The sequence below is a fragment of the Saccopteryx bilineata genome, chromosome 6 (genome assembly GCF_036850765.1).
Source record: "Saccopteryx bilineata isolate mSacBil1 chromosome 6, mSacBil1_pri_phased_curated, whole genome shotgun sequence".
NCBI classification, from domain to species: Eukaryota; Metazoa; Chordata; class Mammalia; order Chiroptera; family Emballonuridae; genus Saccopteryx; species Saccopteryx bilineata.
In genome coordinates this window covers 139,645,960-139,671,795 of record NC_089495.1, presented here as the reverse complement: position 1 = coordinate 139,671,795, position 25,836 = coordinate 139,645,960, and the positions used below count along the sequence as shown (strand labels likewise).

The 25,836-nt window shown below is 45.2% G+C and overlaps 1 protein-coding gene across 10 annotated transcripts in view; it reads right to left on the bottom strand.

Annotated features, from left to right (window-relative positions):
• The window catches only part of ATP6V1C2 (ATPase H+ transporting V1 subunit C2), a 44,475-nt gene extending 20,945 nt beyond the window's left edge, over positions 1 to 23,530 (bottom strand). For 8 of the 10 annotated variants that reach the window (XM_066237606.1, XM_066237612.1, XM_066237614.1 and 5 more), the window contains exons 1-4: positions 23,419 to 23,530; positions 22,541 to 22,608; positions 22,182 to 22,336; positions 20,293 to 20,360 (exon numbers count right to left, since the gene is read on the bottom strand). In XM_066237606.1, the coding sequence (XP_066093703.1) occupies positions 20,293 to 20,360; positions 22,182 to 22,310 (197 nt within the window). In that variant the 5' untranslated portion in view covers positions 22,311 to 22,336; positions 22,541 to 22,608; positions 23,419 to 23,530. Of the gene's footprint in view, positions 1 to 20,292; positions 20,361 to 22,181; positions 22,337 to 22,540; positions 22,663 to 23,418 lie in introns of all 10 variants that reach the window. The other 2 variants (XM_066237608.1, XM_066237609.1) reach the window with 2 other exon arrangements.
• Positions 23,531 to 25,836: the final 2,306 nt, after the last annotated feature.

Here is a 25,836-nt window from a genome sequence, read left to right as displayed (position 1 = left end):
ATCCCACATCTGAGAATATATCCAACGAGACCTGAAACACTAATCCAAAAGAATATATGCACCCTATGTTCATTGCAGCGTAATTTATAATAGCCGAGATTTGGAAGCAGCCCAAGTGCTCATCAGTATATGCATGGGTAAAAAGCTGTGGTACATTCCCACGATGAAATACTGCTTGGCTGTACAAGGGAAGGAAACCTTACCCTTTGTGACAGCGTGGCTGGACCTGGAGAGCAGTCTGCTAAAGTGAAATAAGCCAGGCAGAGAAAGTCAAATACCTTATGATGTCACTCATACGTGGAATCTAAAGAACAGAGTAAGCTAACAAACAAAACAGAAACAGACTCATAAATACAGAGAACAGACTGACAGCTGTCAGAAGGAAGTCAACCACCAAGCAGCGGAGTCACCGTCCCCAACTGCAGGGGCCCCACTCTCAGGAGCCGGGCCCCAGCGCACACAACACGAAGAGCGGCCCAGAGCGACCAGGGTTGTGCAACCTGCCGTGTCCATGGGCATGAATGGGCCATGGCCAGACAGGCGGAGCACGAGAGTGGAACTACAGATGGCTGATAGCACCTGAAAATAAGCTTCCTCTTGCTGGTTGTCCAAGAAATACCACAGGAAAACAAGCACACACCATTTTCACTCTGCCAGGAAAATAAACACAATTTTTTTGCAGGCACTGAGCTGACCAGGGTGTGATGAAATGGTCTTTCCTGCATCTTCATCAGGAAACAATTCAGCAACATGTATCAACAGCATTAGAAGTGTCTACGGGCCTGACCAGGCGGTGGCACAGTGGATAGAGCATCGAACTGGGATGCAGAGGACCCAGGTTCGAGACCCAGAGGTCACCAGCTTGAGCACGGGCTCATCTGGTTTGAGCAAAAAGCCCACCAGCTTGGACCCAAGGTCGCTGGTTCTAGCAAGGGGTTACTCAGTCTGCTGAAGGCCCGCGGTCAAGGCACATATGAGAAAGCAATCAATGAACAACTAAGGTGTTGCAATGAAGAAGTGTCTACGGGAAATGCAACTTCAGGAGCTAAGAATGTCGGGAGAGCTTTATGCATCAGTCGGGATGCTCATTACAATAGAACAAAGTACGTGTTTTATTACCTTAAACAATAAAATGAAAGAAGGTCTCCCCAAATTAAAAAAAAAAAATCTTTAACTTGACTTTAGAGTCATGCATAGGAAGTGTGACTACAGCAACGTCTGCCCACCGAGAATCATCACGAGTCACAGAGAGAAGGGCCTTTAGATACTGAGACGTGGGGACCGGCCGTAGCTGACCAAGGCTAAAAGAAGACCTCAGTCTTCCCGGCCAGGATGTTAGAGTAATAAATTGGATGTAATAACATAGTATTTTTCCATAAGATCTCTCCTCATCTAACTTCCTTGTCTCTTTACCCTCAGAAATTTATTTTTTAAGAAGGAAGCAGTAGGCCACTTGGCAAACACTTTCTCCATGCTGCAGGGCAGCTGGGACATCTCTGAACTCTCCAGCCAGCCTGACAGTGGGACCTTGTGCCCGTTCAGTCCCTGTCGGGGGCCCCATCGACGCCCATTTAATGGTAGACCCTCAGGGATTACGGTTCTTTTTTTGGTTCATCTTAAAATGCCCTGGCCCTTCCATTTGCATGAGATGTCCAGAGTAGATGAATCCATAGAGTGGGTGGCCAATGACCAGGGAGTGGAAGGTAGGCAGGGGGAGGTGACTGCTAACGGGTACAGGCTTCCTTTTTTGGATGATGACAACATTCTGGAATTCGATGGTGATGAGCATTGCATGACTTTGTAAATATACTGGAGACAAATGAATTGTACACATCAAAAGGGTGAATATGATAGTGTGTGAATTAATATCTCAAATGGAAAACAAACAGACAAACAAACATGTCCTGGCCTTTCTTTTGACTTTGAGAATGGAGACCCGGCCTGGGGGAGAATGTCAAGGATAAGTCTTCCTCTTGCTGGTTATCCAAGAAATACCACAGGAAAACAATCACACACCATTTTCACTCTGCCGGGTAAATAAACACAATTTTTTGCAGGCACTGAGCTGACCAGAGTGTGATGAAACGGCCCTTCCTGCATCTTCACCAGGAAACAATTCAGCAACATGTACCAAAAGCGTTCGAAGTGTTTATGCTGGCTGTCACTCCTGCAGAATCCTGTGGCTCTGCCCTGTGCCTCTGCTCCCTTATTCTCCGTCACCACTGCATTTTATAGTTCCTGTAAGTCTGTCTGAGCCCGTCCCTGGGTCACCGTCCTGGACAGATCCCACCGTCTTTCTCCAGGTTTCCTTCGACAGCCTCCTCTCTGCGTCCCTTCCTCTCTGCCTCCCCCAGCCTGGCCTCCCCCTGCCCTGCCCTCCCATGGCAGCCAGAGGGATCTCCAAGAATACACACCTCCTTATGCCACGGTACTGTTTAAACTATAGCAGTGGTTTCCCAAGACGTTCAAGTATTGATGTTCTAACTCCTTAGAGCAGTTTACAGGCGATACCCCAGCCTGTCCGGCTTCCTCCTCCCCCGCCCCCCCCCCACTCCAGCCTGGCTGTCTGGAGCCAGCTGGAGTATCCTCAGCTATGTGGATACCACTCACCCTTTATAATGGCCCACGTGTCCCCTCCTTGAGGCAACTAGCCCCTAGCAAATACAATACTGCTGGGTAACACCCCCGCTCGACACCTGTTGCTTCTTGCACTCTACAAAAACACATGGAGTGTCCATCACACACCAGGCCATGTTATGGGGAGGCGGGAGTGAACTGACCAGAGCTGCTGCCCTCGTGGGGCTCACACTGGAATCCCTACCACCACCACCACCACATCAGTTAGCGCACGCCCGATGTGTCGGTTTCCTCATCTGACTATCCTGCTCCAAACATGTCTGAAAAATGTGTCTCTTGTGCAGTCAGCAGCTCCTGGAAGATACCCAGCTGCCAGGACATGCTGGCAGGACAAGGGCCTTCAAACATGATACGGAGCATCTGTCCAATGCTCCTGCTTCCCTCACTTGTCACCCAGGGATGGTGGTCTCTTTACTCCTCTGCCTCATCTCCCAGAATGTGAATGGTTCAAAGAATGGATATTTCCTTTAATATATATATCAGTGTTTCCTATGATGAAAAAACAGTACTCAATGCAGCTGCTCTATCAAACTTAGTCCATGGCAAGGGGCCAGGCCCTGGGACTCTGTGCCTCTGAGATCCCTCATCGGGCCCTCCTGCAAGTCACTTCCATACTGTAGGACTGGGAAGCAATTCAAAGATTGGACGGTGGAAGAGATGTGTGAGCCAACACTGTGGCTGCCAAGGACCCTCCTTGCCTCAACAGGTAGGTGCTTACTCAAGAGAAATGACAGCATATGTCAGTACAAAGTTGTACATGATGTTCCCAACAGCTTTATTTTTCATAGCACAAAACTAGAAACCATCTCAATGTCCCCTAATAGGTGAATGGATAAACTGGCTTACCCACAAAATACTACACAGCAGTAAAAAATTATTCTATATACATGCTACAGCATGGAGAAGTCTCAAATAATGATATGAAATGAAAAAAAAATTCAAAAAAGAAGTGTACATACTATGTCATTCCATTTATATGGCTTCTAAAAATGCAAACTTTTTTTTTTTTTTTTTTTTTTTTAGAGAGGGAGAGAGAGAAATGAGAGAGATAAGAAGCATCAACTCGTAGTTGTCACTTTAGTTGATCATTGATTGCTTCTCATATGTGCCTTGACTGGAAGGCTCCAGCTGAGCCAGTGACCTTGGGCTCAAGCAGGCGACCATGGGCTCAAGCCAGGGACTTTGGGCTTCAAGCCAGTGACTTTTGGGCTCAAGCCAGTGACCATGGGGTCATGTTGATAATCCCATGCTCAAGCTGGATGAGCCTGTGATCAGGCCGTGACCTTGGGGCTTTGGACCTGGGATCTCAGCATCCCAGGTTGATGCTCTATCTACTGTGCCACCACTGGTCAGGCTACAATGCAAACAATCTTTTTTTTTTTTTTAACAGAAACAGTGAGAGTCAGAGAGAGGAATAGATAGGGACAGACAGATAGGAACAGAGAGAGATGAGAAGCATCAATCATTAGCTTTTCTTTGCGACACCTTAGTTGTTCATTGATTGCTTTCTCATACATGCCTTGACCATGGGGCTACAGCAGACCGAGTAACTCCTTGCTCAAGCCAGCGACCTTGGGCCCAAGCTGGTGAGCTTTGCTCAAACCAGATGAGTTTGCGCTCAAGCTGGTGACCTTGGGGTCTTGAACCTGGGTCCTTCGCATCCCAGTCTGACACTCTATCCATGTGCCACCACCTGGTCAGGCCAATGCAAACAATCTTACAGGGGCAGAAAGTCAATCAGTGTTGAATAAGATGCAGGCAGAAATTGATTACAAAGGGCGTCATGGCGTCATGGATAAGCTGATTATCTTTATTACAGTGATAGTTTCATGTATATACTCTGTCAAAACTTATCAATCAAAGTGTAATCTTTGGCCTGACCTGTCGTGGTGCAGTGGATAAAGCGTCAACCTGGAAAAACTGAGGTTGCCGGTTCAAAACCCTGGCTTGCCTGGTCAAGGCACATATGGGAGTTGATGCTTCCTGCTCCTTCCCCTTCTCTCTCTCTCCCCCCCCCTCTAAAATGAATAAATAAAAAAAGAGTGTAATCTTTAAAATTTGCCATGTGTTGCATGTTACTTATATTTAAATAAAGGCATTTTTTTAAAAAGCCTACACTACAACGAGGTAACATTTCTTACCTATCAGTTTCATTTAAAAAATCCCAAATTTTCCCTGGCCAGTTGGCTCAGTGATAAGAGCGTCGGCCTGGTGTGCAGGAGTCCCGGGTTCTATTCCCGGCCAGGGCACACAGGAGAAGCATCCATCTGCTTCTCCACCCCTCCCCCTCTCCTTCCTCTCTGTCTCTCTCTTCCCCTCAGCCAAGGCTCCATTGGAGCAAAGTTGGCTTGGGCGCTGAGGATGGCTCTGTGGCCTCTGCCTCAGGCACTAGAATGGCCCTGGTTGCAACAGAGCAACACCCCAGATGGGCAGAGCATCGCCCCCTGGTGGGCATGCCGGGTGGATCCCGGTCGGGCGCATGCGGGAGTCTGTCTGACTGCCTCCCCGTTTCCAACTTCAGAAAATAATAATAATAATAATAAAATAAAAATAAAAAATCCCAAATTTGACAACACACTTCATTAAAAAGGGTATAGGTAAATAGAAAATCTCCTTCATTTTGCTTGTGGAAATGCAAAATGGTCAACCCAGAGAAGTCTGGCATCATCTACCAAAATTATAAGGTCTACCGGAAAGTTCTGTCCATTTCTATCACAACAAGTTTCGACACGTAAGCACATGTTTATTTGGAGCATGTGTGCCTCTCTATTTTTATTACTTAATGTATACATACTGACGTAGCAAATTAACTAAAACAAAGTTGATTCACGTTAGTCTTATGTGTGAAGCGATAGTGTACCCATGGCTACTGATAAAGTTCATTTACGCCACTGTAATTTTTACGAATTTCAACAAGGAAGAAATGCTACAGAAGCATGTAGAAATTTATTGAAAGTGTTTGGTGAAGATACAGTTTCTGATAGGACATGCAGAAGATGGTTCGAAAAATTCAAAACAGGTGATTTCGACCTTTCTGATAAGCCATGTTCTGGGCGACCATCTTTGATCAATGACGATGTTGTTAAGACCATGTTGGAGCAAGATCCTTTTCTGACAACATCGGAGATCGCAGAAACGCTTAATTCAGCTCAGCAAACCATTTTGGACCATATTCGGAAGATAGAATTGGTGTGGAAATATTCAAGATGGGTGCCACATGAAAAATTTGTATTTTGTTTTATTCCAAAAATGGACAGAACTTTCTGGTAGACCTTATATAAAGGCATATGACCCCTGGACCCAGCACTTTGGTTCTGAGGATTCATCCTGCAGATATCACCTGTGCAGTTAATATGCAAAGTAGAGATGCAGGTGCAAGACTACACATTGCAGCACAGTGGGTAACAAGCCCCTGCCCTACAAAAGTCAATAAGCCAAGTGTCCATCATGAGGCTGCTAGGGCACTAGATACTTCTCCCACATGGATGCTAGGTGGCCAGAAAATTCACTCTGTACCGACGGGAGGAATCTCTCCGGATCTACTGATAAATGGAAAAGAAGCATGATGCTCAGTTGCACATGTGGGCAACTACTTTGTGTTTAAAAAGGGAAAATATTAAAAAAATATGTACTGGAATTGTCTCATGTTTGCATAACGAAGCACCAGAAATTTCCCTAAGCAACTCATAAAAGCAGTTTGCCAAGTGGGGTCCAGGAGGGGCGGACGGGGAGACAGTATAAGGGAGACTCTCACTGTATAGCTTTTTGTATTGTTCTGATCTCTTGTGCATGTGACATCGGATTACCTGATCAGAAAAGGAAAAGATCAGTGGTAGAGCGTCGGCCTGGCGTGCAGAAGTCCCAGGTTCGATTCCCGGCCAGGGCACACAGGAGAGGCGCCCATCTGCTTCTCCACCACTCCCCCTCTCCTTCCTCTTTGTCTCTCTCTTCCCCTCCCGCAGCCAAGGCTCCATTGGAGCAAAGATGGCCCGGGCGCTGGGGATGGCTCCTTGGCCTCTGCCCTAGGCGCTAGAGTGGCTCTGGTCGCAACAGAGCGATGCCCCGGATGGGCAGAGCATCGCCCTCTGGTGGGCAGAGCGTCGCCCCCTGGTGGGCGTGCCAGGTGGATCCCGGTCGGGCGCATGCGGGAGTCTGTCTGACTGTCTCTCCCCGTTTCCAGCTTCAGAAAAATACAAAAAAAAAAAAAAAAAAAGAAAAGGAAAAGACTTCATCATAAGCGTTTTAATGTACATTTAGAATCCCTGGCCTTGGGACCAGCGTCTTAGATGTATGTTAGGATTAAATGGGATATGCCTGTGTAAAGTGCTGATTGAGTGACAGCAATGTGCCTCAAAGTCTCAACCCACCTGCCCTCACTGAAGATGCCAGCCTGTAGACTCCACCCCTGACTTATGCAATCAGCATCCCTGGGGGTGGTCTCCAAGGACCTGTACTTCTTTAAAAGTTCCCCAGGAGATCAGGCAGATGCTAAAAGCAGAGGCCCACCCCTTTGAGAGGATGGACATACATTCAGCAAATATTTCTTCAGCACCCAAGTAAGCCAAGTCCGGTTCAAGGAGCTGGGCATAGAAATACGGTCCCTACTCTCATCCACTGTTGGTGGAACTGTAAAGTAGTACAACCATTATGGAGGAAAGTATGGTGGTTCCTCAAAAAACTGCAAATAGAACTACCTCATGACCCAGCAATCCCTCTACTGGGTATATACCCCAAAACCTCAGAAACATTGATACGTAAAGACACATGTAGCCCCATGTTCATTGCAGCACTGTTCACAGTGGCCAAGACATGGAAACAACCAAAAAGCCCTTCAATAGAAGACTGGATAAAGAAGATGTGGCACATATACACTATGGAATACTACTCAGCCATAAGAAATGATGACATCAGATCATTTACAGCAAAATGGTGGGATCTTGATAACATTATACGGAGTGAAATAAGTAAATCAGAAAAAAACAAGAACTACATGATTCCATACATTGGTGGAACATAAAAACGAGACTAAGAGACATGGACAAGAGTGTGGTGGTTACCAGGGGTGGGGGGAAGGAGGACGCAGGAGGGAGGGAGGGAGAGAGTTAGGGGGAGGGGGAGGGGCACAGAGAAAACTAGATAGAGGGTGACGGAGGACAATCTGTCTCTGGGCGAGGGGTATGCAACATAATTTAATGACAAGATAACCTGGACATGTTTTCTTTGAATATATGTACCCTGATTTATTAATATCATCCCATTAACATTAATAAAAATTTATTTATGTAAAAAAAAAAAGAAAGAAAGAAATACGGTCCCTGTGTTCTTGCGGCTAATATTCTACAAGAAACAAAGACAAACAGGAAAATATTAAACTGTGGCATGTGGAACGCAGGGAATCAAAGTGGGGGGGGGCGCTAGAGGGGACCAGCTGGCTAGTCTGGAGAAGGCCTGTGGAAGACGTGACGTTTAAACCGAGATTGGATGATGAGAAGGAGCCCCCCCCCCCCCCGTATGGGGGGCTTCAGGCTAGGGCTGTGCACAACCCAGGACAAGATGGAGCCTGGGCTGGAAAGTGTGTGGACCAGTGGCTGTGGGGGAGGACACCTGGGGCCCAGCCACTGAGTGATCTAGAAGCCAAGGTCAAAAGCACAAATGTTATACTGAGGGCACAGAGAAGCCACAGGCAGTGGCATAGTGAACATAACTGGCACCCGGGGCACGACACTTTATTGGCGCCTCCCTCCCCTTCTACTACGCTTTTCTTGTTTGTCTTGGAGACCATTTGGTGCCCCCCTGCGAGTGGCACCCGAGGCATGATAGACCCCCTTGCGCCCCCCTTGCTATGCTCTGGCCACAGGAGACGTTCAAGCAAGAAAGTCATCGTGGCCTGACCAGGCGGTGGTGCAGTGGATAGAGCGTCGGACTGGGATGCCGAGGACCCAGGTACGAGACCCTGAGGTCGCCAGCTTGAGTGCAGGCTCATCTGGTTTGAGCAAAAGCTCACCAGCTTGAACCCAAGGTCGCTGGCTCGAGCAAGGGGTTACTCTGTTTGCTGAAGGCCCGTGGTCAAGGCACATATGAGAAAGCAATCAATGAACAACTAAGGTGTTGCAACAAGAAACTGATGATTGATGCTTCTCATCTTTGTTCCTGTCTGTCTGTCCCTATCTATCCTTCTCTCTGATTCTCTCTCTGTCTCTGTAAAAAAAAAAAAAAAAGGCCTGACCTGTGGTGGCGCAGTGGATAAAGCGTCGACCTGGAAATGCTGAGGTCGCTGGTTTGAAACCCTGGACTTGCCTGGTCAAGGCACATATGGGAGTTGATGCTTTCAGCTCCTCCCCCACTTCTCTCTCTGTCTCTCCTCTCTCTCTCTCTCTGTCTCTTCCTCTCCTCTCTAAAAAAAATGAATAAATAAAAAAAAATAATAATAAAATTAAAAGAAAGTCATTGTGGGCCCTGGTCGGTTGGCTCAGCGGTAGAGCGTCAGCCTGGCGTGCAGAAGTCCCAGGTTCGATTCCCGGCCAGGGCACATAGGAGAAGCGTCCATTTGCTTCTCCACCCCCCCTCCTTCCTCTCTGTCTCTCTCTTCCCCTCCCGCAGCCAAGGCTCCATTGGAGCAAAGATGGCCCGGGCGCTGGGGATGGCTCTTTGGCCTCTGCCCCAGGCGCTAGAGTGGCTCTGGTCGCGACAGAGCGACGCCCCGGAGGGGCAGAACATCGCCCCCTGGTGGGCAGAGCGGCGCCCCTGGTGGGCGTGCTGGGTGGATCCCGGTCGGGCGCATGCGGGAGTCTGTCTGACTGTTTTTCCCCATTTCCAGCTTCAGAAAAATACAAAAAAAAAAAAAGAAAGTCATTGTGTAGGGAAAAGAGCTATGTTAGGCTTGCTCCCTGGTTTCTCAGCTGTAAGCACTTTGCACGATTAGTGTGTGAGCACGTAGCAGAAAGCCATGTGTGGGTGTCTATGAAAAGCTATGGGTGCTTTTCCTTAGAGGCGATTCTCCCAGATCGCTCTCCTGACACTACAAGGTCTGGTCCCCTCATTCTCACAGCTGCCACCCTGAGGAGCACTGTTCCTGACCCTTTGCCCTCCACTGAGAAAAGCAGTTTCTCTTTGCTTGTTCTCTAGCCCGTCTCGGCGAGCCTCCAACAATCGGGAATGGCCCGACGCTTCCCAGCTCTGCAGTTCCTCTACCGTCTGCCCGAATCCAGTGCGGACCTGCCCAGCCTTGGCCGCCAGAACTACAGCGTGGAAAGCCAGCACAGGTACATTGTGAATGTGACTGAGCTGAGGTCTGGAGCACAGAGGAGCCGTGGGTCCCAGGAGTCAGCCGAAGTCTAAGCCGGACATGCCTTTTACAAAATTTAATCTCCAAGGAATTATTCTGTGAATTTCACAACGTTGCTTAAGGCTGGCCCTTAGCCCTCGCGGGCCACATAGAAGCGGCCAGCCAACATTCCTTCCTTCCTTCCTTCCCTGCTGGCAGGACTTCTGGTTTGGGTGAGAGCCTCTGGGAGGTATGGGGGGTGGGGTCGGGGAGGGGGTCTCTCAGGTACTGAGTCATCTAAGGCAAAGCAGGGACTACCCCAGAAGCGCCTGCTGGAAGGGATGAAGGCAGGTCAGGCTGGGGGTGGGGGAGAGCTCACTGCCAAGTGCCAAGGGCCTGTGACCAAGGACAAAGGAGAAGTAGGCTGATGGGCTTAAAGCCTGACATGCATCAGCTGTGTGACCTTGCCCAGCTATGTCAACCCTGTGAACATAAGTGTTCTCAGCCGTCAGGTGCGAATATTCACCCAGTGCACAGGGCTGTGGTTGTAATGTCATGAGGAAGTGGAGGAATGGAAATCACTCAATACAGTGCCTGGCCCTGAGGTATGATCAATGCACACAGCAGTTACCAGCACAGACACATGCCAACCACTAGGGGTGTGGAACTCAAGACAGAAAACAATAAAATGGAGAACACCAAGTAGCAACTCTCAGTGGAGGTGTAACTGTCCCAGGGCTTGACGCAGCAAGTAGTAATAGCAAAGAACACAAAGAAAAACAGGGGTATAGCAGATACAAAAATTGCTGATCATGTCGCTGCAGGGGGGATACCCACTCTACACAATGCAGCCAGGAGCAGACACCCATCCCAGGCACCACGGGACACTTAGAAAAGGCAGCACTGGACTAGGTCCCAGAAAAAACCCTCAAATTCCTCAGGTAAAAGTAGCACTTACTTCATTCTGCAACAAGGCAACAGAATTAGAAATTAAAAACAAAAGCAGGAATAACCAACCTTACAGAAATTTAAAAAAAAATTTAAACTTGCAGAATATCTAGAAAGAGCAATCATGGAAATTCCACATGTCAAAAGTTACATAATACTCATAGAAGAATCTATTGCCTTGAGCATTACAGAACAAAAGAAAAAAGGAAAATAAAGAGACTAATCATGTAATTCCATTTTACAGAAAAGAGCAAGAAAATAAACCCAAATAAAGCAAAAGGAAAAAAATTAGGATAAATGCAGAAATTTAAACATTAGAAATCAGAAAAATGATAAAAATTGATTTTAAAACCTTGAGAAAATGCCATAGAGATGTTTACCTGAAACTTATGTACTCTTATTGATCATTGTCACCCCATTAAATTTAATTTTCTAAATAAAATTTTAAAAACCTTGAGGAAAAAAATCTCTTAAACAAAAGATGAAATGAACAGATCACTGTGTAGCCTAATCAGAAAATAAAACACCCAAAATGATAAATTAGCAAACACATTATAAAACTCACACAAATATACATTGGTAGACCTTGCAAATAATTTAGAGAAGTTTATAAAATGGATTATTTTCTAGGAAAATGAAATGTACCAAAAATTGATATTCCATTTTTGCCAAAGAAAAAACTATGAGACCAACAATACTGGAAAATGTTGTGACTAGAAACTACTACTGCCTGACTAGGTGGTAGATAGAGCGTTGGACTGGGATGCAGAGGACCCGGGTTCAAAACCCTGAGGTCGCTGGCTTGAGCATGGGGTCACTGGCTCAGCTGGAGCCTCCCAGTCAAGGCACATATGAGAAAGCAACCAATAAACAACTAAGGTGCTGCAACAAAGAATTGATGCTTCTCATCTCTCTCCCTTCCTGTCTATCTGTCCTTCTCTCTGTCTCTGTCTCTCTCACTAAAAACAAAAACAACAACCCCCCCTCCCAAAATAAACTACTCCTTAAAATATAGCAAGCCCCACTATGGCACGAGAACATATTTTATACCGTCCAGGAACAGAGCATCTCCTCCCCATCTAAAGGGTCTGTCTCAGTCATGGTGGCAGGACCAGCACTTGGGAACTTACAGAAATGCAGGTTCTCAGGGGCCGCCTCAGACCTACTTACTGAATCAGAATTTCTGGAGATGGAGCCCAGTCATCTATACTTTAACTAATGTTCCCGATGATTCTGAGGCACAGCACAGAGAACCCCCAATTTAAAGTGTTCAGAGATGCCCTGGCCAGGTGGCTCAGTGGATAAGGCGTCGTCCCAGTGCACCATCGTCACAGGTTCAATCCCCAGTCAGAGCATGCACAAGAAGCAATCAATGAGTGAGCAATTAAGTGGAACAGTGAGTTGATGCTTCTCATCTCTCTCCCTTTCTGTCTGTCCCTGTCTCTCATTCTATCGCTAAAAACAAACAAACAAGGAAAACCGAAGGGGGCAAAGTCTGGGGGAGCTGAGCAGGCTGAGCGCATGATAAAGGGGATAAATGAGGCATGTGGAAAGTCTGAAACAGTTTTTGGAAAGAGCAAGAGAATAGCAAACACACACAAAGGACTGCAGCAGCTTTGCAGAATCTAGAAACCACACAGCATACACAGGCTTCTATTGCTATTGGCCTAATGCATTGAAGAAACGCCACACCAACAATCTCCACCTGATCATCTTGCAGTAACAGAGAAGAGGAATTTTTTTAAAATTATACTCTGCTTCTCTCTAGAATGCCCTCCTCTGGAGAATGGAAGAACAGACTCCCTTAGACCTGTATCCTTAAGCTGATGTCCAAACTCTGATCAGCCAACCCTCCGTCAACTGCATGAAGCCATGTGGGTAAAAAAGTCACCAGCCACTCTGCAGTTTTCAGGAAATGTGCTCCAGTGCAAGTGACCAGTGTACCACAGAAGCCCATGAGGTACGTCTGAGTGCCCGAACGCCTGGGAAATACGATATTCAACCAGCACGGCAAAACCAGCTAGGAGACAGTAAAGGACTCAAACATTGGGGAAAAAAAAGGTGGTGGGGAAGGGAAGAGAGCTTTTTAAAGATAAAATCGTTTGGTTTCTCAAATGTTCATGAATTACAGTGTCAATAAGAGTAAGTGAACAAAGCCAGCATGGAGCAATAAATCAAAAATAAAGGGAAGGCTCCAGTAAGCAAACCCTGCCTTCCAGCTACATGGAAAAACACTCTAGTGCCCCGAGTAAATAAATAATAAAAGGATGGGGAAACAAGACACCTTGAAAACCTGCGTCCCCTCTCTGCGCTCCTGGCCAGAGGCAGTGCTGGCGGGTTCAGGCTGCCTGGGTTACAAAGCCAGCAAGCATTTATTTATCTAATAACACGAGTACTTTTCAGAGAATTCAGAGAACCAGGTCGGGCAGTTCAAAAACCTGAAGCCAGTCTCCACAACCCTTATGATTTTACCCCAAACTCCAGCACTAACTCCTAAGACCAGATGCCCTGCTATCCGGATGAGACAAATGCTAGAAACGAGAACTGTGGTGTCTCAGACCACACTGTTTCTTTTCCCCAACAGAAAGGCTCTTGACAATAAACCAATACAGTAAGGTCACAGGATACAAAATTAATATACAAAAGTCCATAGCCTTTCTATATGCCAACAATGAAATATTAGAAAACGCTATAGGTGACCCCTGTGTTTTGGTCATTCGACCCCTGCCGGGGTCGCAACCCACAGGTTGAGAACCACTGCTCTAGATCGTTCATCCAAACAGAAAATCAATAAAGATATATTGGCCTTAAACGAAACACTAGAGCACCTGGATATGATAGACATCTATAGGACACTTCATCCCAAAGCGACAGAGTATACATTTTTCTCTAGTGTACATGGAACATTCTCAAGAATTGACCATATTTTAGGCCATAAAAATAACATCAGCAAATTCAGAAAAATCGAACCAAAAAAAATAATCCCCCTGGCCCTGGCCGGTTGGCTCAGCAGTAGAGCGTCGGCCTGGCGTGCAGGGGACCCGGGTTCGATTCCCAGCCAGGGCACATAGGAGAAGCGCCCATTTGCTTCTCCACCACCCCCTCCTTCCTCTCTGTCTCTCTCTTCCCCTCCCGCAGCCAAGGCTCCATTGGAGCAAAGATAGCCTGGGCACTGGGGATGGCTCCTTGGCCTCTGCCCCAGGCACAAGAGTGGCTCTGGTTGGCAGAGCGACGCCCTGGAGGGGCAGAGCATCGCCCCCTGGTGGGCAGAGCATCGCCCCTGGTGGGCGTGCTGGGTGGATCTCGGTCGTGCGCATGCGGGAGTCTGTCTGTCTCTCCCCGTTTCCAGCTTCAGAAAAATACTAAAAAAAAATAATAATAATAATCCCCTTCACAATTGCAACAAAAAAAATAAAATACCTAGGAATAAACATAACCCTCAAGTAAAACAGTACACAGTGATTTCCATTCTTACCACATCTAGCCTGTTTTTCTGTTTCAAATATTTAATTCATATAGGTTTTCTCTGTTATGCAATTATAGCCTCAATTTTGCTTGTTCACACATTTTCTATTATTTCTTAAACAGATGCTATGCCACCATCACAAGCAACTTGTACAACAAATAGTTACAGAACCAAACACTAATGCTTACTGGGGGAAAAAACAATGAAAGTGGAAGTAATAATCTAAAGTCACAGAATTTTAGAGCTAGAGAGGGCTCCGGTGAATAAGAAAGAGGCTAAAGAACTTGCACTAGGGAGGAAAATGGTAGCCCAGAAGGGCCTAAAAAGGTCTAGAAAGCATATTTTCTGATCATAAAGCCTTGAAACTAGAATTCAACTGTAAAAAAGAGGGAAAAAACCCCACAAAAATGTGGAATCTAAACAACATACTTTTTAAAAATGAATGGGTCAAAGAAGAAATAAGCGCACAGATCAAAAGATATATACAGACAAATGAAAATGACAATACGATATATCAGAATCTCTGGGATGCAGCAAAAGCAGTAAGAAGAGGAAAGTTCATATCACTTCAGGCCTATATGAACAAACAAGAGAGAGCCCAAGTAAACCACTTAACTTCACACCGTAAGTAACTAGAAAAAGAAGAACAAAGACAACCCAAAACCAGCCAAAGAAAGGAAATAATAAAAATCAGAGCAGAAATAAATGAAATAGAGAACAGAAAAACTATAGAAAAAATTAATAAAACAAGGAGCTGGTTCTTTGAAAAGATCAACAAAATTGACAAACCCTTGGCAAGACTCACCAAGGAAAAAAGAGAAAGAACTCATATAAACAAAATCCAAAATGAAAGAGGAGAAATCACCACAGACATCATAGATATACAAAGAATTATTGTAGAATACTATGAAAAACTATATGCCACCAAATACAACAATCTAGAAGAAATGGATAAATTCCTAGAACAATACAACCTTCCTAGACTGAGTCATGAAGAAGCAGAAAGCCTAAACAGACCAATTAGCAGGGAGGAAATAGAAAAAACTATTAAAAACCTCTCCAAAAATAAAAGTTCAGGCCCAGATGGTTATACTAGTGCTTCTATCAAACATTCAAAGAAGACTTGGTTCCTATTCTACTGAAAGTCTTCCAAAAAATTGAAGAAGAAGCAATACTCCCAAACACATTTTATGAAGCCAACATAACCCTCATACCAAAACCTGGCAAAGACAGCACAAAAAAAGAAAACTACAGACCAATATCTCTAATGAATACAGATGCTAAAATACTAAACAAAATACTAGCAAATCGAATACAACAACATATTAAAAAAAATAATACATCATGATCAAGTGGGATTCATCCCAGAATCTCAAAGATGGTTCAACATACGTAAAACGGTTAATGTAATACACCATATCAACAAAACAAAGAACAAAAACCACATGATCTTATCAATAGATGCAGAAAAGGCATTTAATAAAATACAACACAACTTTATGTTTAAGACACTCAACAAAATGGGTATAGCCTGACCAGGCGGTGGCGCAGTGGATAGAGTGTCAGACTGGAATATGGAAGGACCCAGGTTCGAGACCCTGAGGTCGCCAGCTAGAGCGCTGGCTCATCTGGCTTGAGCAAAAAGCTCACCACCTTGGACTCAAGGTCGCTGGCTTGAGCAAGGGATTACTCAGTCTGCTGTAGCCTCAACGGTCAAGGCACATATGAGAAAGCAATCAAAGAACAACTAAGGTGTCGCAACGAAAAACTAATGATTGATGCTTCTCATCTCTCTGCCTTCCTGTCTGTCTGTCCCTATCTATCCCTCTCTGACTCTCTCTCTCTGTCCCTGTTAAAAAAAAAATGGGTATAGAAGGAAAGTATCTCAACATGATAAAGGCCATATATGATAAACCATCAGCCAACATCATATTAAATGGCATAAAATTAAGGACTTTCCCCCTTAAATCAGGAACAAGATAGGGTTGTCCACTCTCTCCACTCTTATTTAACGTGGTGCTAGAAGTTCTGGCCAGAGCAATCAGACAAGAGAAAAAAAAAAAAAAGGCATCTATATTGAAAAAGAAGAAGTAAAGGTATCACTTTTTGCAGATGATATGATCCTATACATTGAAAACCCCAAAGACTCCAAAAAAAGATTACTAGAAACAATAAACCAATACAGTAAGGTCGCAGGATACAAAATTAATATACAAAAGTCCATAGCCTTTCTATATGCCAACAATGAAATATTAGAAAACGAACTCAAAAAAATAATCCCCTTCACGATTGCAACAACAACAAAAAAATACCTAGGAATAAACATAACAAAGAATGTAAAGGACCTATATTATGAAAACTGCAAAGCATTGTTAAGGGAAATAGAAAAAGATACAATGAAATGGAAAAATATTCCTTGTTCTTGGATAGGAAGAATAAATATAATCAAAATGGCCATATTACCCAAAGCAATTTATAAATTTAATGCAATTCCCATCAAAATCCCAATGACATTTTTTAAAGAAATGGAACAAAAAAATCACCAGATTTATATGGAACTATAAACAACTCTGAATAGCTAAAGCAATCCTAAGGAAAAAGAATGAAGCTGGGGGCATTACAATACCTGACTTCAAACTATATTATAGGGCCACGACAATCAAAACAGCATGGTATTGGCAGAAAAATAGACACTCAGACCAATGGAACAGAATAGAAAGCCCAGAAATAAAACCACATATATATGGTCAAATAATTTTCGATAAAGGGGCCAACAACACACCATGGAGAAAGGAAAGCCGCTTCAACAAATGGTGCTGGGAAAACTGGAAAGCCACATGCAAAAGAATGAAACTCGACTACAGCTTGTCCCCTTGTACGAAAATTAATTCAAAATGGATCAAAGACCTAAATATAAGACCTGAAACAATAAAGTACATAGAAGAAGACATAGGTACTAAACTCATGGACCTGGGTTTTAAAGAGCATTTTATGAATTTGACTCCAAAGGCAAGAGAAGTGAAGGCAAAGATAAATGAATGGGACTACATCAGACTAAGAAGTTTTTGCTCAGCAAGAGAAACTGACAACAAAATAGACAGCCAACTAAATGGGAAATGATATTTTCAAACAACAGCTCAGATAAGGGCCTAATAACCAAAATTTACAAAGAACTCATAAAACTCAACAACAAACAATCCAAAAAAAAAAAAAAAAAAAGGGAAGAGGACATGAACAGATACTTCTCCCAGGAAGAAATACAAATGGCCAACAGATATATGAAAAGATGCTCATCTTCATTAGTTATTAGAGAAATGCACATCAAAACTACAATGAGATACCACCTCATACCTGTTAGATTAGCTATTATCAACAAGACAGGTAATAGCAAATGTTGGAGAGGCTGTGGAGAAAAAGGAACCCTCATTCACTGTTGATGGGAATGTAAAGTAGTACAACCATTATGGAAGAAAGTATGGTGGTTCCTCAAAAAACTGAAAATAGAACTACCTTATGACCAGCAATCCCTCTACTGAGTATATACCCCAAAAACTCAGAAACATTGATACGTAAAGACACATGCAACCCCATGTTCATTGCAGCATTGTTCACAGTGGCCAAGACATGGAAACAACCAAATATCCCTTCAATAGAAGACTGGATAAAGAAGATGTGGCACATATACACTATGGAATACTACTCAGCCATAAGAAATGATGACATCAGATCATTTATAACAAAATGGTGGGATCTTGATAACATTATATGGAGTGAAATAAGTAAATCAAAAAAAGCCAAGAACTGCATGATTCCATACATTGGTGGGACATAAAACGAGACTAAGAGAAATGGACAAGAGTGTGGTGGTTGGGGGGGGGGGAGGGAAGGGGAGGCAGGGAAGGAGGGAGAGTGGTAGGAGGAGGAGGAGGGGCACAAAGAAAACTAGATAGAAGGTGACGGAGGGCAATCTGACTTAGGGTGATGGGTATGCAACATAATTGAATGACAAGATAACCTAGACATGTTTTCTTTGAATATATGTACCCTGATTTATTGATGTCACCCCATTAAAATTAATAAAAATTTATTTACTAAAAAAAAAAGACTAAGAGCTGCAAACTTCTTGGTGATGAGGTGTGCCTTTACGTGGTTAGCCCAACATCCACATCAAGGGATTCTTTGGAGTCTGAGGCAATGGGTACATATGAACAGCAACTGCACACACCAAACCAAATTCTTGTCCGTGACCCCAAGTCTGAAGGTTAGAAATCCTCAGAGTATGACCACTAGAGCTCCTTATTACACAAGTTCCCTAACAATGCACTAGAAAAGGTGATAGCAACCATTGCACCACTCCCCCAACAAGAAAAAGCAGAATGTGACCACGGGCACCAAAAATCTGAAAGCCTCCAGGCAGGCCGTGATATCAAGCAGTCAAACCCTGAGTCATTTTAGGAGCTGGACGACGTGGTCCTTGAAGACTGTTTCCTCACCTATCCTGTCTGCATTTTTTTTAAAATCACTCCTTAAACAACAGATTTCCATCTTCACCAAAACAAGGGATTATTATTTAAAAACCATCAAATAAATGATAGCAAAGCCATATGGCATGATATCACAGTGGCATGGTCCATGGTGAGATCAAAAGAACAAGATATGAAAAGATATGTATAATATGATGTCACCTTTATTAAGAGATGTATAGGTATTAGTATATGTATGCATAAATAATATTTATATTTTAGAAATCAATGGATGGGCGTGCTGCACATATCACAAGGTGGGCATAATCATGCTGATTTATATTTCCTTTTTCATGATCTCTGTGATCTGTAAATACTTTCAATGATTTTTGTACCAGATTTGTAAAAGATTTTTCAGACAAATGATTTTCAGACTCTGAAATAGCCTCCCATTCTTTTGGTGGGAGTGTTACTAGGAACTTCTCAGAGGGAGATATGGACAACTCTGTCACATTCCACCTGCCAATACTCTGACCAGGTGTTTCTTAATGATCTCTCTTCCACATGTGTACATAGGAGCAGGGAAAAGAACAGTCATTGAAAAAGACGAGAAAACTTCAGTGCCCATTAGTAGGGAAATTCAAATAAATTACATCTATTCAACATCTATTCAAAGTAATGCAGCCAGTAAAAAAGGATGTACACTTACGGATGGACCTGTCTCTAATTACCTAAATAAGTGAAAACTGCAAAGGGCAGAATACATGTCTAAAGTTATTTTTAAGGACATATTTCATATTTATCTGTACATGCACTGGCTGTCCTAGAAAATTATAACAACATTGCCTTCAAAGAGGAGAAATAAAGGGAAAGAGGGAAAGAGATCAGAGGAAAACAGTTTTCACTGGGTAGCTTTCCTTTTGTACTGTTGAATTTTTTACTAGGTGCATATGTTACTACAACAACAAACCCCAGCAAGAAACTGAAAAAGCCTTCAGGGGAAACCCGCACCAATTACCCTTCTAAGTTTCAGTACCTAAGCCACAGTCGCCTTCATTTTAAGGCACCCCCCTTACAAATACTGCCTCGCCTGACCTGTGGTGGCGCAGTGGATAAAGCGTCGACCTGGAAATGCTGAGGTTGCCAGTTCAAAACCCTGGGCTTGCCTGGTCAAGGCACATATGGGAGTTGATGCTTCCAGCTCCTCCCCCCTTCCTCTCTCTCTCTTTCTCTCTGTCTCACTCTCTCTCCTCTCTAAAATGAATTAATAAATAAAAAATTTAAAAAAACACACACACACACACAAAAAAAAATACTGCCTCCAGCAAAGAAAATCATGCGGTGATCCCACCTGCCACTGTTGACCCAGCACCGTCACTGGACCCACCTGCCTCTTCCCGTGACTTCCAGGACCCGGCTTAGGCAAGCATGGGCTCAGCCCAAGCTAGGGCACTGTGTCATCTGACAACAACATCCAACTCTCACTTGTATATAGTAAATAAGAGATCGTTTACCTTTCAGCAAAGGTATCAAGCTTCCCCAACTCATCAGAGAGGCCAACAAGGGAATCCAAAGTCCCCACCTAGAAAGATAATAAGGAAATTAGAGGCCCGAATTTTGTGGCAGAGATGTGAGGATGCCTTTTCAACCACAGCATGGGGAATCCTGTAACTCCCACCTTGAGGTAGCTGTCCTCGGTCTGTAGCCAAACTGGTGACTGGGAAGAGCTCTTAAGGGAAATCAGTGGATTTGGAAATTTTAATTTTTTTTTCCAATAGGATAAATTGCCATATTTCTGTCATAGGAAGAAGTGACTGCTATGTGGTGGCCTGCCTTCAGCTTGTTTTCATGTTAGAAAACAAGCCTGCTAGTCATGGATTAACCCCCATAGCTGAGGAGGAGATATACCAGAAAGCAAGTTAAAGAAATTATCTTTTCAAAAAGCCTTTCCTCTCCAAAAGAGTGCAACCAATCCCTTCCTCTGTTCCCCTTTGAGGTTATTAGCCATGATCTTGCTCAGGCAGGGGACAGCCTTTTCCTCCCATTTCATCATTCATGGAAGTCCTTGTCATTTCAGATTGCTTGCACCAATCTGCTCCTTATTGTGGAAGACATTAGAGTCCAAACTTGTGTTTAAAGGTCTGTTCACAGAACCAGAAGAAAAAACTTGGTTGTCATGTTACCAGCCACCAGTCAGACATGAAAAGGTAATAAGAAAATTATGAAGCCTGGGTATCCCTAATAAGTGAAGTTGCTTCTTTTCAAGAAACTTGATTTAAACACTAGAATCTATTTAAACACAATAAATTAATTTAAAAAAAAAGAAAAACAAACAAACAACAACAACAAAAAGAAACTTGATTTAAGCAACCCTGGGAAGGGGTCCTGTCTTTTTGTTCTCTCTGTTCCCTCCAGTCCAGCCCAGTGGATGCTGAACTTCTCACTGTCACAGCGTCTGTCCCTGGACAAACAGTGGTGCGTTTGAAAAGTCAGCAAGATACGGGTTTAGCACCCAGAGCTGCCACTTACCAGCTCTACAACGCTGGTGCCCTTCCTCAGGCCATGCTCATCTAGAATGTGGGACTTGCAAAGATTCGAGATGATTCATTACAAGTGCTGACCCCCCACCATACTACTAGATAAATACTACAAAAGTAGTAGCATCACCAACAACCGTGACACCTGACAGTGTGTCTCTGCTGGCAAGGGGCAAACTGGGGTGCGAAAGAGGGTTTATATGGCAGTATGCTGAAAGAGCCCCCACTGCTTGGGCAGTACCATCCCTCCAACACTCAGGATGCTGTTTCCCCTACCATCTTGGGAAGCAGCACAAAAAGTCCATTCTCCTTGAAGGAGATGACCGTACCGATCTTTCTTCTCCAGTTCATTTCTATCTAACTTGGCTCTTCAGTACAAGAGCCCTTAGACTCTTTCTGCCATCTGCCCTGGTATCACCAACTCCCCTTTCTGCCTCTCCAGCAGAACCAGAAGGCTCTGGGGTTTCCTGCCCTGTTCCCAGTTCCAGAGCACGATCAATGCTGAAGCTCTCCGAGCCTGCATATTTAAACTATATGATTGATCCTCATGGATGTTGAAGATGAAACAGGAAGACTCTGAGAGCAACTCACAAGAACCCAAGTGTGTGAGATGCTCCTCCCACTTTTTGAGGACACTGCTCCCCACACCCTCTGTTCCTGTTCATTCCATTCGGTGGCTCTCAGTCCATAGGTACCATGACTACGTTGGGGCTACGGCATGGAGTCCCACCCAGACCATCTATCTGTCCACCCTCAACCCCAAGTTGATTCTCAGTGTTGCCTTTGCCCTTATTTTCTCCTTGACTTCCAGAAGACACCACCTCAACCCAACCCATCACCTCCTTCCTCCTTCCCAGGAACTTTACCTTGAAGTCAGGAATGGCGAATTTCGTGTTATGTGACAGGTTGGATTTGGAGGTTACCATGTTCATCCTCTCCAGAGCTTGTAAATTTTCCTTATCGCCAGGGGCAGAAATCAACCAGAACTCGGACATGTTTTCAGTCTTCTTTTATCCAGTTACTGGCCAGACCCACAGCCACACACACCGACAGAAACGGGAGAAGTGTCAAACATCTCTACTTCATCATTCCCTTCCCTGGAAAGTAACCTCTCCAAGACCTGTCACTTTTTATGTTTCCCACTCTTCACCCCTTTGACCTTCCAGTGCAGATTCCATAGATCCAAGGACACACATCTGCACAGCCCCATCTGCAAAGTTCTTACCTGCACCTGAAAAGCCCTCAGGTCTTCACAAATATTCCCAGAGGTCCTTCTTCCCTGGGTGGTTCTGACTGGTTTTCAGAAGAAGGGGAGGGAGGGGAGAGCGTCCAGTGAAAGACCTGTACCTGACACCGCAAAACAGGGGGCCACTACTTGGGGACCTTCTGAAATGGTCATCTCTCCTTTCCATGTCGCATCTTCTGGGGTGCAGTGGGGTGGAGGCAGATATGGGACAAGGAGGCGGTCTCATGCTAGACCACCGGGACAAACCCCAGGGCCTACTCACCAACCTTGAGATAGGCATTAGCTTTCAAAATAGACTTCAGACAGACTCGTCTTTTTATAAAATAAGAAAAAAATGTGTGGGGGCAGGAACTACTAAAAGTTAGGTGTCTGCTCTTCTGGGCCTGGCTGGTAGTTTCTGTCCAGTGTCTCCGGCCACTAAAGTCCATTAGTTCTGCTCTTTCAAACGTGCACACACCTACACCTTCCTCCCCTTCACTCAGTTTCTCCCTTCCCGTTGCTTCCCCAGGTGCGTTTGCGGATGGATTAGGGGAAAAAACAGGATATAGCCAGAGACCGATTGTGGAAGCTTTTTTCTCGACCCCCATCTCACCCCACTCCGAGGTAAGCTGAGCCCCTCCTAACGCCGTACACACCCAACGCAGTTTCTCTCTGTCTTATGGCCCGGGGACAAAACTGGCCCTGCTCAAACCTGGGGAGATGCCACCTGTCTGGCCAGGGGGAGGGCGCAGCAGAGGCGCCCTAGGCTGGTTCCCGGGGAGAAAACGCGGACCTGGACGGCGCCACGCGTGGGGATCCAAGGTACGCGGGCAGTGCACGCGCCTCTCCCCTCGGTCCGTGATCCTGCTCATCCTTACCGGGAGCGGCCGAGCCGCGCGGGCCGGACGGGCTGCGGGCAGGTGCGGGCCGGAGCGCACGGCCGGCTCCCGGGAGGCAGCGGCTTCTGCGCGGGGCCCCGCCCCGAGCTTTTATCCGAGAGCTGGAGGCGGCCCCCGCCTGCCTGCCTGCGGGATATTTGCATACCGCGCTGCCCGCCTCCTGCTGTCGCTGGACTGGGGACCAAGGGCCATCCAGGGAGGACAGCGGAGAGGGGACGCTGCCCTTCGGGTCTGGGAAAAAAATCCGCAAGCCCCTCCCAGCGGGGCCGCATCCTGGCGGGGTGCTGGGAGGTTGGATGGGGTCCCCAGACTAACACCGTCGTCGCAGAGCGGACTAAATGTGAAGACGACTGAGAGTAGCGGAAGAAGACACCTGCTCTCAGCGGCTGCCGCCTCCTGTTCCCACTCCCCCATACCCGACCCCACCCCCCAGGGCCTGAGGGTCTCAGGGAAAATCACCGAGAGACAGAGCTGACCTGTGGAGAGTGACGCTACAGCGTCCCGGGTTTGGGAACACACCTGGGCAGAGCCGCAGGTCTCCCTGTCCACCGCGGGCGACAGCTTGTCCTGTTGCCCGGGAAACTTCCCACTGCCCGAGGCGCCCACCTCAGCTTGTCCGCATCCAGTTGTCCTGCACAGGGGAGGGACTTCCCAACCCGCTGCGCGGCACCATGTGCTATTTGAAGCAAACCCCAGAAATCAGTGTGCGAATGTTTAAAAAGCAAAACAAAACAAAACTCTGCGAATTCATTTCCCCTCGCGTAGAGGAGGAAACGTTAGTGCCTTCTTCTCTGTGGACGATGTTTTCCATGCTTTCTGGAAAATATATTTTTTTAATCTCAGAATTATTCTCTGGTGTGAGGGGGTGTTGAGGAAGGCACCGTTGCTGCCTTCAGAAGAGGTTCCGCCTCACTGAAAGAGGACTGTCAACTTACTATTATGACTGCTTTCAGATCTTTGGAAAGAGAGGAAGGCGTAACCCCACATGGTGCTATGAGAAGGTGACTTTTAAGGTCACAACCTGAGCGTCCTGCAATCCTATTGTGGATCTGGAATTGGCAGCTGGGAACATTCAGCACCTGTGCTGTGTATCATCACCTGTGTGTGTGCTTATTGGAACACGCCTGCGCATTAGTCAGTCCTTGCAACATCTTCCTGAGGGAGGGAGGACACCTGAAACCAAGGGATGAGGAAACCTGGTGTGTACAGGGTGATTAAGTGGCAATTCCAGGGAAGGTGTGCCCTGGTTGGATATTGGCAATGGCTCCCCAATTTTGGACTTTACCCCTTAATGCCAGGAAAAACGAAACCCTAGAGCTGGAGCAGACCTCATTTACGAGCAAGTAAATGCCCAGGGATGCATGCGCACAGAGGTTGTGTGAACAGGTATCACACAACTGGCAGATGACACAACTGTAAGTGGGACTCAGGCCCCCAACCTACGTCTTATGTCTGTCTGACTGTGCCCAGCAAGCCTGCAGGTCTGGGTCATGACTCCGAAGGACAGACCATGGCTTCCATTTCAGTCAACGTTCTTCTAGCCTCAACATTCAGAACCACTGACCTGGCTTCTCAGAGACTGGATGACACATGTAGAAGTCCCTGACAAAGAATCATATGGCATGATTCTTTCTATAAATATGGTTTCCTCTAACTAGCTTGTTTCATGAAATAAAGAAGAATCAGACACAAAATAATGCCTGGACATCAGACAAAGAAAATAATAAGGACCTACAGTGTTCTTTGTCTTACTGAAAACCTCTCCATTCAAAATCAGTCTTTCTATCTGTCACATCTTAAGCCTCTTGGTAAATATTGGAATTTGTAATAGTTGGTGACTACTGCTATAAGGGTAGCTTGACTTTTCTCAAATAACTTTTATTCCCCCACTTATTAAGGTTAATCTTTGCTTCTTATAGAGCTTTTGGGAAACATGCAACTGTATGAAGAAGGTAGAAGTATCACCGGTGTTTCCATAATCTGAAAATAACCATTCAAATTTTCTTCGTTACTTTTTCATGCATATTCATAAGCTTTTTGGCATGACTGAGATTACAGATGTATTATACATAAAGTTTGGCATCCTGCTGTTGATTGCCTCTTAAAGATCAAAAAATTAAGCAAATCTGTCTTATCAGTGAAGTTTAACCAGTGTCATCAGCAGTCAGAACAGTTCAGAACTTGAGTCAGAGACATTTGATTTCAAAGGCAAATAAAGAGATCTTTTTAGACAACTTGCATCCTGAATGGAAAGAGAGAGAGAGAAGAAATCCACACTAAATTGCCCAAGGGTTTTTTTATTTGCAGTTTTTAAAGACAACCACACAGGTTGTGAGGTGACTTGGGTTTTTACCTCTTTTCCCTATAAAGTAAGATCATTCTTTTTTTTTTTTTTTT